Source organism: Furipterus horrens, unplaced genomic scaffold (genome assembly GCF_987537825.1).
Source record: "Furipterus horrens unplaced genomic scaffold, mFurHor1.1.pri manual_scaffold_7, whole genome shotgun sequence".
NCBI lineage: Eukaryota > Metazoa > Chordata > Mammalia > Chiroptera > Furipteridae > Furipterus > Furipterus horrens.
The window spans coordinates 106503244-106517952 of NW_028327177.1; the positions used below are offsets into that span (position 1 = coordinate 106503244).

General features: G+C 39.3%; 1 protein-coding gene across 1 annotated transcript in view; it reads right to left on the minus strand.

Annotated features, from left to right (window-relative positions):
• Positions 1 to 14709, minus strand: part of FAM194C (family with sequence similarity 194 member C) — a 94393-nt gene that overhangs the window by 34622 nt on the left and 45062 nt on the right. Inside the window, exons 8-10 of the mRNA XM_090284223.1 lie at positions 8727 to 8879; positions 7836 to 7956; positions 2029 to 2160 (exon numbers count right to left, since the gene is read on the minus strand). Of these exons, the coding sequence (XP_090140349.1) occupies positions 2029 to 2160; positions 7836 to 7956; positions 8727 to 8879 (406 nt within the window). The remainder of the gene's footprint in view (positions 1 to 2028; positions 2161 to 7835; positions 7957 to 8726; positions 8880 to 14709) is intronic.

Sequence of the window (14709 nt, forward strand, 5' to 3'; positions counted from 1 at the left end):
TAGCATGAAACCAAATTAATTGGATGGACTCATCAATAAGCATGATCATTGATCTCAGCCCAGATGGACTCAGAATCCTGAGGTTATTTCACTCTTTGAAGTAACGAAGTGCAGGCTGAAATCACAGGCATCTAAGTTTCCTGGATTCTCCTACGAGACCCCTTTAATGAACTCTGGCAGCTCCCTCAGAGCCCTTATCTCTGGTGCCCTGTGCCCATCAAGCTGGAATACAACAGGTGTTGATGTTATTGCCTTTCCATTAGACTGAAAGTATTTCAGAGACTAGAGGGAGCCAGATTTCTTTCATTTCTACATCCCTAGCAGCCAACTTGGCACATTGTAGGTGCTAATAAATGTTTATTGAATTAGTTCATGAATTAATGAAGTTGAAATGCTGCTGAAATGAAAATGCATTGAAAATAACAGATGTGATGCTTTCCTCCAGGAGAAACACAGGTATTCTATGTTATCTTGTTCAGATAACATGGGTCCCTAACAAATGCCTGTCTCCTGTGTCTCCAAGGAAAGTGAGGATGTAGGGCTGGCTGCTCCTTATGGGCTCTGTCAGCTCTGAGAGTCTATGGAGCCTGTGGTATGTGGCAGCAAATGCCCCCACAGCACAAGAGCCTTGTTCAGGGTGACCATATAATTGATCATCCAAACTAGGATACTTTTGAGAGTGAAAGAGGGTGCTATTAATAATTCCTCCAGGCTGTCAGATGTAAAGAGGGGCTGGAAAACGGGGAGGTGTGGTCCTCCTGCTCCTTAACTCATGGAGCCTTCCTGAGTAAGCCAATCCCAGCAAAGTGCCCTGCGTGCCAGGCAAGTGACTTGCTTCATCAATGAGCCCTTGGTCACCTCAGTCTCATGGTGTATGTCAACTGCTCTCTTCTAGATTATAAATCCCTCAGGAATCAGGGATTGTGTCCCCTTCATCCTCTCCATCTTTCTCCACAGTGGTGACTAGGAACCAGACACACAGCAAGATCCATACAGACTCAGCAAATGGGAGAATTGGGCTTTCAGTGTTTGCTGTTTTCTTACCCACCCAACAAATATTTAGTAAATGCTTAACTTGAAGCAGTCCTTGTGCTTGCCCTGGTGCAATCGACATCAGTAAAAATCGCAGGGAATTCCCAGTTTGGTGGAGAAGACTGACTTGTAAATAAAAGAATGCTAGAATGGAGGTGAGTCATGTCTGGGAGGCCCGCAGAGAGGGAGAGGTGGACTCCACCTGAGATGAATAAGGGGGTGACAGAGTTGACAGTTATTCTGTTCAGCAGCATCCCTTCCTTTTCTGGCAACAGGACCATGATTTTCCTTTAGGAAAATACTCCTGCCTCGTCCCTTGCCCAGGTGTTACACCTGCAGCTGATCACACCCCATGATTCCCAAGGTGGATACAACACATGAGTCTGGTCAGTGAGAGCAACACACACTTCTGGCCACAGGGAACATCTTGGGCATGGACAGCCAACAGAGCTGGTGATGTTGATGTTGGCACTTCTACTGGAGCACTTAAGGAATAGAAGTCCCCATTCTCCTGGGGAGACCAAAGATGGTAGAATAATGAGCCCAGAGTTGCTCATGACTATCTTGTCACCATAAGAAGAGAAACTCCCTGACAATAAAGCCAAAAACCAAAAAGCAGAGTCAAGAGGAGGGAAGATCTGATGTAATCAGTTGAGGGCCTGGATCCAGCCATGCCTGAAACTGCCTATTGACAGACCCCATTTACTGAGCCAATGTGGTCTCTTTTCATGCTTATGCCAGTCTGCATTGGACTCTGTCAAAACTAAAAGGCTCTTAACTGATAGTAGTTTCACAGAGAAGGCACTAAGATCAGGCAGTGAATGATGAGTAGGAATCCATTAGGCAAAGAAAGAAGGAGGGTCTTGCATGAAGTGGAGGTGTGTGTGAGGGGCAAGGATGTGGGGTAGGAGATGCAAAGGCATTGAGAGGTGGAGTGGCAAGATATGTTGCGATGCCCTGGGGTCAAACCTGGGTGCCTGGTTTGCTTTGCCTTACCCTTTTATCACGCCCTACTCCGTGGGGACAGTTGTTGGGCGATACAGTGAGGGCTACTCTCTCATTCAGGGAGGTGAAGGTGACCATGATGGAGTCCTGCCCCAGTACCGTCAGCTTCATTTGCTCATTCACCTGCAGACGAAGAAACCAGTACTCAGTAGACCCCTGCTTCTCTTGTCCTGCCCAGCCCAACCCTCCCTAACATATCACAAAGCACAAAACCCCTCTTGGCTTGGGTTTGAGGGAACTGTAAAATCTTTCTGGTTCTTATGTGGGAATTTAGCTTTCATGGAAAAGAGAGAATAATTCCAGTCTCTCTCTGGGGGATTAGCAACAAAAGTAACTGATGCCTTCTTACCTGTGCTCCTTCCCTTTCCAACCCAAGCTTGAAAACAACTTTGAGAGAGATATAGGAGTCCAGCAGGCAAGTCAGCTTTGGTTCTGGCAGAGCTGGTTGGGGATGCCTGTGTCTTGGGTCAGAAGCCAACACCATCCCTGAATCACATGCTGTGTCCACCCAGGCACCAGGTCTGAGGATGAGCCTTGTTCTATAGCACACATGGCTGCCTTGGGAAGCTGAGCATATGGCAGGGAGTACCAGAACCTACCACTCTGAACGGAGGTGGGCAAATAGTAAAAAGAAACCCAGTGGGAGCCAAGCCACACATGCTCAGTCCCCTCCTCTACGGTCACCAAATGTTACCACTCTTCCCCTGAGGAGAAGCCAATGGAACTACCTCTTTTCACCACTTCCAAAAGGATGGCATTTCCTATATAGCCTTTCAGGGAGGGTGAACTGCCCTTACAGCAACTCCTTTCTAAGAACTCTGTGGTCTAGGGGTAAGTTCCTGTTCTGCCTCCTGTTGATAGGCCGTTGAGCCTCTCTGAAGCACAAATTCTTCTATGTGAAATAGTTTAAACTAGTATTAGGTTCAGGTGAGAAAAAGATTATGGAAATGGCTTCGTGAGCTGCAATGGATCATACCAAACATGAGCAGGTAGGTTGCAAAGTGAATCACGTGTAAGGCCCTTGGACTATCCAAATGTGCAGTTATTTATGCAGTGTTCCTAGTGAAGGCCTAGGAGTCTGAAGCCTTACACTGCTGCATGATGATGCTCCCTGATCTACACACACCCCACGACTTCTCTGACTTAAGAAAATACTCTCCATTTTGCTCCTCCCATTTCCTTCTACTACTCCACTTGTTAGCCCAAAGCACCACATTCAACTTCTTCACCAATGAGTCCCTTCCTCATACTCCGAAGTCTGGATGCTAGTCCCCTCCAGCACCCTGAACACATTTGATCCATGGCTGTTTACTTGCCAAGTCTTTTAATATCTTCAAGCTTGTTCATCACACTTTTACTTAAGAGAAAGCCTATACTATTCAATTTTCCTTTAGAGAGATCTAGAGTAGAGCCACAGGTGAGAGTACAAACACTGCAGCTGGAAAAGTTCAAATCCTAGTGTTGTCACTTGCCAGTTGGACAATTTTAAGCAAGTTATTTTCCTTCTCTGGGTCTGGGGACAACAATAGAATCTGCCTCCTCGGGCATGGAGCAGAAATTGTGGGCTAAAACATGCAAAGGGCTTAGCTTGGTGCAGCTGTTTTTATTATCCCTGTTCCCTGGGTGTTTTCTCTTCCTCTCTCCAATGCCCTCAATACAAACTTAGTCACTACTCATTTGCTCAGAAGTTCATGAGCCATCCACTTATATATATCTCCATCATCCCCAATCTCTCATCCTAGGTGAGGATCCAGTAGCCTGGAAAGATATGGCCATTGAACCCAATCAAAATATCTAAAAACACATTGATCTTTGACCTTCTCATAAAGTTCTGTTTTCATCCAGAGTATACACACTCCACTGTGGAGTCATCTAGAATTCCCTCCTCCTCTCACTTATTCCTTATAGCTCATGCCTGAATGCCACTGAATTATTTTTACTGAAATGGCTCTTTTTAAAAATATTGCTACTACCTTTAATCATGTCAGGTCTGGCTAGTAACCCCCACCTAGCCTTTCTACTGTCCTATCCATTGATTTTTTTCCCTCTCCAGCTGACCTTCCACACAAATGCTAAACTGAGCATGCCAGCTCTCAGCTTAAAAATTGACTGGCTGGTTCTACTTCCAGTATAGCTGAGTCAGCTTCTAAGAGGCTTGGGGAAAAAATGCACACACACACACACAATCTTCCCACAGGAAAAAAAAAATACCCAAAGCTATGAAGAGTTTAAAAAGAGTAGGCAGATTTTGAAGAGTCAAAACTTAAAGGAAAGGACCAGCATGGGATTAGTTTCTGTTTTACAGCTTTAGCCTGAAGACAGGCCACAATCATGACCCAGATTCCATCTTTCTAGTTCAAAGAACCAAAGGACAGAAGAACCTGGGGCAACTATAATCACAGAAAAGTAAGAAAAGATTTCCAGAAGGGACAGAGCCAGAAAAATAGAGCCTCAAATCCATGAACTATGCATGAGCAGGACAGACTCAAGATAGCTTACAGCTAGGAAAACAAAAAAACTGATCCGAGATTTGAGATGTTTCCCACTGCGGGTGAAACAGTTTGTGGTATGAGTCTAGCCAAGTTCCTTGCTTGTTAAAACAAAAACATCAACACTCTTCAGATAAATACATCAGAATTCAGAGACTCCACTACATAACATTTACAATGTCGACAATCTAAAATTACTTAAATGTGAAGTGTGAGCCATTCTCAAGGCAACAGATAATCAATGGAGGCCTATCCTATGTGATTAGGAAACAGATGTTGAAATTATCAAAGACTTTAAAGCAGCTAATTTAACTATATTCGATGAGGTAAAGGAAAAAATACTCAAAATGAATGAAAAAATAGAAAATATAGGAAAGAACTAAATGGAAATTCTAGACCTGAAAACATTATCTGAAATTTTAAAATTTCATAGGATTAACATAATAGCAGAATAGAAATGACAGAATAAAGTCAGTGAACTTGGAGAAAAATCCACGGTAATTGTCCAATCTGAAAAGTAAAGAGAAACAATATGAACAACAACAAAAAGTAACAGAGCCTCAGGGACCTTTGGGACAATATTAAAAGGTCTAAAAATACATGTAATTGGACTCTCAGAAGAAAAGGAGAGACTGGAGTATAATTTTTTTCTAATGGCAGATTTCTTAAATATGGTGAAAGACATGAATTTACAGATTGAAGCTCAGTAAATCCCACAGAATAAATATAAAGACAACACCACCTACATATCATATTCAAACTTAGAAAATCAAAGAAAAGATAAAATCTTAAAAGCAGCTGGAAAAAATGAACAATGATTTGATTACAGACTTCTGATCATAAACTATGGAGATCAGACACAGCGGAACAACATCTTTAAATAATAAAAGGGGGGAGGGGAAACAAACAGTCAACACAGACACCTAGATCCAGCAAAAATACCCTTTAATAAAGGCATTATTTTCACATGAAAGAAAACAGAATTTTTTGCCCGCAGATCTATACTTTAAGAAATGCTAAAGGAAGCTCTTTGGGCTGAAAAGAAAATATCCCAGGAGGAAACTTGGATTTTCAGGGAGGAATGAAGAACACTGGAACTGCTACGCTGGGTAAAAACAAATGGCCATTGCAGCCTCCAAATGAGCATACACACTCCTCAGCCTGACATCCAACACCTCTCACCTTCACACCACAACATAAACACCTCTTGGCCCTGCTTCTTTCATAAGAGACACATGAACTTTTACAATACCATCCTGAGTCCCAACTTCAGCCTCTACCCCAAATCCTCTTCCCTATTTTTTCTATCTATATAAATCATATTCATACAAATTCATGCTACAACTTAAGGAACACTCTGTTTTCCAGGCCATTCCTGGCTGCTCCAGGTCCTGTTGTGTGTTTCTGTATGCAGCTCCCAGGAACAGAACAATAAACTAAAACACGCTGCTAAAACATCTTACTGATATCAAAGCACCTTCTCCTCTATTGTTTCATTTAGTTTTAACAACAGCAGTTTGAGGCAGGAGAGCAGGTCTGGTGACCCACCTTGTATAGGTAAGACAACCATGGCTCAGAGAAGGTGAATGGTTTTTACAAAGCTGCACAGCTAGAGTCCATAAAAACTGGCATTAGTGCTTGGCTTCCCAGACTTTCATAGTTCTCTGTCCATTTGGTCACACTAACACACAACATCTGGTGTCTGCCTGTAATCAATTTATAATCTTGCATTATAAACTTTTCATATAGCTACATAAGTTAAATTTTAAGACAATTCAACACACATCCCTAGACTGAAAATCTTGAACCTGGCCAAATTTCAGAAATAATCAGGAAACTTCAAAATCCTGGACTTGTAACAGATCAACTGAATAAGAATCTGTCTAAAAATTTGCCTGGGAACATGCATTTTTAAAGTCCCATAGATGATTCTGATATATACCCAGAGCAGAGAACATCTCTGTTGCACGACTAATCATCCAATAACTAATCCATACTGTGGGCAATGTGAGAAGAGAGAAATGGGTGCGAGGCGGGGTGCCACAAAGAAGGGGAAGTCTGAGCAGGAGTTTGAAGAAGGGAAATTTTGGATTGTCAGAGAAAAGAGGGAGTGCATTCAGGCCAGTGTGTGGGGTGGGTAGGTAGGAAAGTTGAGACATGTGCAAGAGATGGAATGTTTCTGAGAAGAGGTTCACTGATTTAAAAGGAATCAGGATATAAGGATGAGAATGCAGTGGCCAATGTAGAGGATGAATGGGAAGGGCAGGAGAGAGGAGATTAGGGATAAAATGCTTGAGCCACATCATGCACTCCAAGAGTGCTTCGGTCCATAATCCTTCCCTTGGGGCTCTTACTCTCAGGCCACTTTGAGTGGATTCTATGTTCTGTGATCTTTCTTTGAATCCCAACCCTATGAGCTTGTCTCTCTCTCACAGCCCTGTGATCCTTCACTACCCTGTGTTCTTATTAACTCCCGCCCAGACTTTTGAATTCCTTAGGGAGTCTTGTTCATAGTTATAGCCTCTAGATCAGTTATTCTCAAAAAGGGGCAATTTTGACCCCCAGGGAACATTTGGCAATATCTGGTGATATATTTTGGTTGTCACAACTGGAGGAGAGAGTACTAAACTGACATCTAGTAGGATGTTGCAAAATATCCTACACAGTTTTAACAAAAAATTATCTATTACCACCTGTCAGTAGTGCTAAGGATGAGAAACTCAGGCTTAGATAAAGTGTTAAGCACACTCAATTGCTTTATTAATAAATTAAATTATTTAATATTAGTAATTCAGCATTGAATAATAAATTAATAAATCTTTGATTAATGGCTGTCTGAACAACCTGATAAAAGAAAAAAATAGGTTTGGGTTTATCAGCCACCATTGACTCCCAGGTTTTTAAATTTCACAGATAGTAAAGTTGTAAAAACAAAAACTGGATAGACCAACATAGATTGCTAATTTTTCTTATTGCCATGTATAAATAAAACTATCAACAACTATAATGGTTACTTCCTAAAACAATGGACATTTAAACTATCAAAGTGTAATCATATTAATAATTAAAAAAACATAGAAAGGATATTACTAAAAAAAGTGAGTACACAGCCAACAGTTGCTGTAGGCTGGTGAAAAGTTCACTTTAGCCAGCCTTGGACCAATGCCCACTAACTTAGGAACCTCTGAATGTGATTACAAGATCCTGGAGAGCAGGGCTCTTGTCTTACAGGTAGCCCTTTGGTGGCCCCATGCTCAGCAGCCCAGGGAAGGCTGCCAAGCCCACCCTACGTGTACTGCTACCCCCTACCTTATATTCCAGGGAAAGCAAAGTCTCCGTCTTAGAAGCCCAGCTCCACTTGTGAACTGTATAGCCCTTGTAGTCATTGGTGGTCCCGCCTTCCTCATCCAAGATCAAGACATATGGGTAGCTAGGAGAGACACATACGTGAGGAGCTGCCACCAGGCCCCTGAAGGAAGCCCTCCCCATTACTGGCTAGAGGCAGGCAGGGCTCTGAAACTCTGTCCCAGCTGGAGGAAGCACAGAGTACCGCAGGCAGCCTCACTCCCCTGCCTAAGATGGTCTGAGGCCCTATTACACTTGTTGATGCTAATGGGAGAATCCATTGGGAAGGGCAAGTCTGAGAGAGATGAAGGAGACTCAGGTCAAATCCAAGAGGGATAGAAATGGAATATATATGCCCTGTTGCCCCAGAGCCTGAGTACACAAGATCTTAGGCATCAAAATGGGAACATATATAACATGAAAGTAAGTCATTTCTTCCAAGAACAGTTCCTTATGGAAAGGCAGGCAAAATCAACTTTTGACTGGCAAAAATGTGTGCCAGCCAAAAATGTGATGCCCATGGCCTCTCCTTTACTCTCTTCTGGTATAAAACACTTCTCTCCACTAAAGCATTGTTCCATGAATCTAGCCAACACTCAAGGTCTTTGTGCTATCGAGATACAAGTGGAGTAGGTCTTGGAAAATTGCCACTCTCATTGGCTATGATACAGATACAGCAAGTGAGGGCCTAAAAATACCTATGTTGCTGCAGGCACTGCCTCACTGCCTTCTTAAACCTCAGGACACTGCATGATCACTTCTTTCCTCAGACACTCCTATCTGCCACCTCAGTGCCCCCCTCTGTTACCTCCAGAGATACTTACATTGGGGCCATAATTCCCCCAGTCTACTCACCGAGGCTTTAGGTTGTGGTGAACACAGCCTTGGCCTTCAGCATTGAACAGGGCCAGGAAAGAGAAGTTGGGTGCATCATTAAAGAGGCAGGTGATGGTTCTCCCTCTGCAGCATGTGGGGATCTGACATATGGCAATGTTTCCGGAGGCATAGCTGGCAGAAATGGTTAAGTAGAACTAACAAAAAAACTCTCCAGGTTCTGCTCTCAAGTGACTCATGGAAAGCAAGTCTACATGTTTAAGTCTTAGCTTAATGATACATCATTCCCAGTTTTCAAATACCCTCCCTGCACTTTGCGTAAGAAATAAGTAAATGGCTGTGGAACTTACCATACCTCTGGTGCTTTACAGTATCTTCTTTCTTTTCCTCGAAACCACCCTGTGGTAAATATTATCACCTCCATCTCAGAGATAAGTAGGGTTTCCCTGCATCTGAGGGATTTCCTGGGATGTGGGACTTTCATCACTAAAACCAGGAAAGTCTCAGACAAACCAGGATGAGTTGATCACCCTACAGTTGCGCAATTCAAAGTGCAAAGAAATGATCTGCCTCACATCACACCACAAGGAAGTGGTAGAGCCAGTATCTCAACTTTAAGGCCAGTGGTATTTCTAATGCTCTCAGGCTGCCTCCCTTCTGACCAACTAGGAGAATAGTCATTGTCTACCTGCTGATTACTTACCAAAAGGCCCTATCCTGCACTGGTCCCAGCTAAGAGGGATTTAGTGTTTGCAGAAATTTCAGAAGTACCCTAGATAGAAAAATTTCAGGAGTTGGCACTAGGTCCCCCCTCTTAAACCTTTCCCACAAACTGTTAAAGATTAATTAACACAAATTATAAAAAGTAATCAAACAAATTCTGAAGCTGAATAGTATAGTAAATAAAATGAGAAAATTCACTAGATGGGTTTATCCCTAGCATTGCACAGAAGAAAGAATCGGTGAACTTGAAAATAGAGCAATTGAAATTATCCAGTCTGAAGCACTAAGGGGAAAAAAAAAGGAAAGAGAAAAAAGAAACAGAGACTGGGCGATTATCAGATTGACCAACATACGCATAACAAGAGTCTCAAAAGAAGAGGGGAGAGAGATGGTAGAAAAATATTTGAATAAATAGTGGGTGAAAACTCCCCAAATTATGAAAGACATAAATCTTTCTTAAAATTTGGGGAGTTTTCACCCACTATTTATTCAAGAAGCTCAGCAAACTCCGAGTAGGATAAATTCAAAGAGAGCCACACTAAGACATTATTATCAAACTACCAATAGGCAAAGACAGAGGGAATCCTGAAAGAGGTAAGAGAAAAGAGACTTGTCATATACAAGGAATCTTCAATAAGATTAATGGCCAATTTGTCATCAGAAATCATGGAGGCCAAAAGGATGGAATATTTATAGAGCTGAAAGAGAAAAATCAGTCAACTAAGAATTCTATATTAAGCAAAACTATCCTTCAAAAATTAAAGAGAAATTAAGACTTTCCATATAAAGACTGAGGAAGTTCACCATTATAAGAAATGTTAAAAGGAGTGCATCAGGCTAAGATGAAAGAGTACTTGACAGGAACTCAAAGACATGCAAAGACAAAATTAACACTAGTAAAGTAACTATATAAGTAAATATAAAAGCTAGTATTATAGCGCTTTTGGTTTATAATTCCTCTTTCTTTCCTATGTGATTTGAAAAAAAAACCAAATGCATAAAATGATCATTGTAAATCTATGTTAATGACATATGTCTATATAAAGATGTAATTTCTGATAACAACAACATAAAGGAGGAAGAATAAGCTATATAGGAGCAGGGCTTTGTATACCATTAAGGCTAAGTTAGTATTAATTCAAACTAGTTTGTTGTCAGTTGTAGGAATCAAGTGTATTAGTTTCTTGGGGCTACTGTAATTAAGTCACTTGAACAGCAGAAATTTGTTATCTCACATTTCTGGAGGCTAGCAAGGTGTTGACAGGAGGCTGGGGAAGAATCCTTCCTTGCCTCTTCAAAGTTTCTAGTGTTATCAGGAATCTTTGGCATTCCTTGGTTTACAAATGCATCATTATAATCTCTATCTCAGTCATCCCATGGCCTTAATTACTCTGAGTGTGACTCTGTTTTCTCTTCTTGAATTAGGGCCCACAATAACCCAATATGACTGCATTTTAACTTTATAATTACATCTGCAAAGACCCTATTTCTAAATATGGTCACATTCTAAGGTTTCAGGTGAGCAAAAATTTTGGGAGATCAACCCATTATACCCATTATACCAGGATAATCACCAAGAGAATAACTTAAAAATATGGGGAAAAGAAAATGAGAAAGGAATCAAAATGTCATCTTACAAAAAATAAAATAAAATAAAATAAATCAAACACAAAAGAAGGCAGTAGTGGAGAACTAAGGAACAAAAAAGATATTTAAAATAAATGGCAGGATTAAGCCCTTTCAATATTTGCAATTACTTTAAATATAACTGGATTAAACTCTCCAAACAAAGGCAGAGATTGTGAGAATGTATTTAAAAAGCATAATCTAGCCCTGGCCGGTGTGGCTCAGTGGATTGAGTGTCAGCCTGTGAACCAAAAGGACACTTCACAGTAACTCAAGTCAGGGCACATGCCTGGGTTGCAGGCCAGGTCCCTGGTTGGGGGAATGGGAGAGGCAACCAACTCATATTTTTCTCACACATCAATGCTTCTTTCCCTTTCTCCCTCCCTTCTCCTCTCTCTGAAAATAAATAAATAAAATCGTTTTTAAAAAAGCATACTCCACATATATGTTATCTATAAGACACTCATTTTAAAGCCAAAGACACAACTAGGTTAAAAGTAAAATGGTGAAAAGAGATATTCCATGCAAAATGTAACCAAAAGAGCACAAAGTTGGCTATATTGATATCAGATAAAATAGACTTTAAGTAAAAATTCTTTTACAAGAGACAAATAAGGACATTATGTATTCAGAAAATGCCCAATGCCTCAAGAATATATAACAGTTATAGACATATACACACCTAACAACACATCCTTAAGATATATAAAGCAAAATTGACAGAATTAAAAAATAAGTACTATAATAAGACTTGAAGACTTCACTCACTTTCAATAACAGATAGAACAATTAGACAAAAAATCAATAAAGAAATAGAGGACTTGAACACTTATAAACCAACGAAACCTCCCAGGCATTTACAGAATATCCCACTCAACAATAGCAGAATACATATTCTTCTCAAGTTCACATGGATCATTCTCTGGTATAGACAATATGTTAAGCTACAAAAGAGCTCTCGATAAATTTTAAAAGATTATAATTATAGAGAATATATTTCAACCAAATGAAAGTAGAAGTCACTGGCAGAAGGAAATTGGGAAAATTCACAGATAAATGGAAATTAAACAACTCACTCAACCAATGAATAAAGAACAAATCACAAAGAAAATTGAAAAATATATAAGATAAATGATAATAAAAACACAGCATTCCAAAACCTATGAAATAAAATAAAAACAGTGCTCAGAAAGAAATTTATAGCTATAAATACTGACATTAAAGGAGAAGTAAGATATCAAATCAATAACTCAAACTTCAACATTAATGAGCTATCAGAAGAAAGAGCAAATTAAAGCTAAATGTAGCAGAAGGACAAAAATAAAGATTAGATCAGAGAAAAACAAAGTAGTGAGTAGTAAAATAATAGAGAGAACCAACAAAACCCAAAATTAGTTCTTTGAAAAGATTGAAAAACTTCACAAATCTACGCTAGACTGAGAAAAAAGGAAGACTCAAATTTCTAAAATTATAAGTGAAAATAAAGACATTACTAATGACCTTATAGAAATGAAAAAAGATTGTAAGAGGAGTATATGAACAATTGTATATCTACAAGTTAGATAACCTAGTTGAAAAGGACCAGTTCCTAGAAGCATGCAAAGCAAAGTTGATGGATACAAGATCAACACACAAAAACCAGCTGTCCCTCATACACACAGGATGTCTTTCCGTTCACTTCAGTCTTTTAAAATTTATTTCAAGAACATTTTGTACTTTTCAGTAAACAAATACTTTTTTGTTTAAATTTATTCCAAAGTATTCTATCCTTTTTGATGTTATTGTAAATAACAATTTTTGCCATTGCTTTTGCCCATTGCTTTTTTATTGCTGTTGTACTTACAGATCATTTATTGCTAGTATCCATGAATTAGAAGAATTAATATTGTTAACAGTAATACTCCCTATAGTGATCAACAGAATCAATGCAATCCCTATCAAAATTTCATCAATCTTCTTTGCAGAAATAGAAAACTTGATCCTAAAATTCATATAGAATTGCAAATAACCAAAATAATCTTGAAAAAAAAAAGAATGAAGTTGAAGGACTCACATTTCTTGACTTCGACACTTACTCCAAAGCCATAATAATCAAAATAGTGTGGTACTTGCATAATAATAGACATGCGGATCAATGGAATAGAATGGAGAATCAAAAAATAAACCAATACAGCTATGGTCAATTGATTTTCAACAAGGGTCCCAAGACCATTCAAATGGGGAAAATAATAATCTCTTCAACAAATAGTGCTAGGACAATTAGATATCACATATAAAAGAATGAAGTCAGACCCTTACCTCACATCATGCAAAAAATGCAAAAGTCAACTACAAAGGTATCAAAAACCTATATGTAATAGCTATAACTATAAAACTTTTAGAAGAAAACAGAGGAATAAGCAATGTTCATAGATGTAAAAACCAAAGTACAAGAAATAAAAAAAATAGAAAAATTGACTTCATCAAAATTAAAAACTTTGTACACCAAAGGATGCTACCAAGAGTGTGAAAAGACACCCCAACGTATAGGAAAAATATTTACAAGTCATATATCTGATAAGAGTCTAGTATCCACAACATATAAATAACTCTTACAAGAAAAAAAATCAACAAATGGCAAAGGACTTGAATATACATTTCTACAAAAAAGATATACAAAGAATAAACATGAAGGTGCTCATAATCATTAGTTATTAGGGAAATGCAATTAAAACCATACTGTGATATCAGTTCAGACTTACTAGAATGGCTGGAATTAAAAGACCGAAATATATCAAGTATAGTCAAAGATGTGAAGAAACTGGAATCTCACACATTGCTGATAGGGATATAAAATTGTGCAGCCAGTATGGAAAACATTTTGGAGGTTTCTCAATAAATTAAACATAGAATTACCATATGACCCAGTAATTTCACTCTTAGGTATAGACCCCAAAGAATTGAAAACATGTGTGCAAATAAAAACTTCTATAAGAATATTCATAGAAGCATTAGTTACAATAGCCAAATCGTGGAAACAACCTGATGTCCACTAATGAAAGAATGAATTTTTAAATCTTCACCGGAGGATATGCTTATTGATTTGAGAGAGAGAGAGAAACATTAATACATCAATGTGATAGAGAAACATTGACCAGTTGCCTCCTGCAGAGCCCAGACTGGGGATTGAACCAGCAACCTAGGTAAGTGCCCTGACTCAGAATCAAACCTGCAACATTCTGGTGTCCAGGATGTTGCTCCAACCAACTGGAGCCACCTGACCAGGTCAGGAATACATTTTTTAAAGGTGGTATAATCCAAGAAATAAAATATTATTCAGCCACAAAAGGATGGAAATTCTGATGCATGCTACAACATATACAAACCTTGAAAACATTATGTTAAGTGAAAGAAGCCAGACACAAAAGGCTACATATTGTAGGATTCCCTTTATATGAGATGTCTACAAGAGGCAAATCCACAGAAAGCATATCGGTGATGCCAGGGCTAGGGTAGGGGGAAATAGGGAGTAAATGCTTAATGGGTGTAGTGTTTTCTTTTGGGGTGACCAAAAGGTTTTGGAACTTGTTAGAGGTTGTGGTGGCACAATGTTGTAAATGTACTAAATGCCACTGAATTATACATGTTAAAAGAATCAATGTTATATTATGTGAAT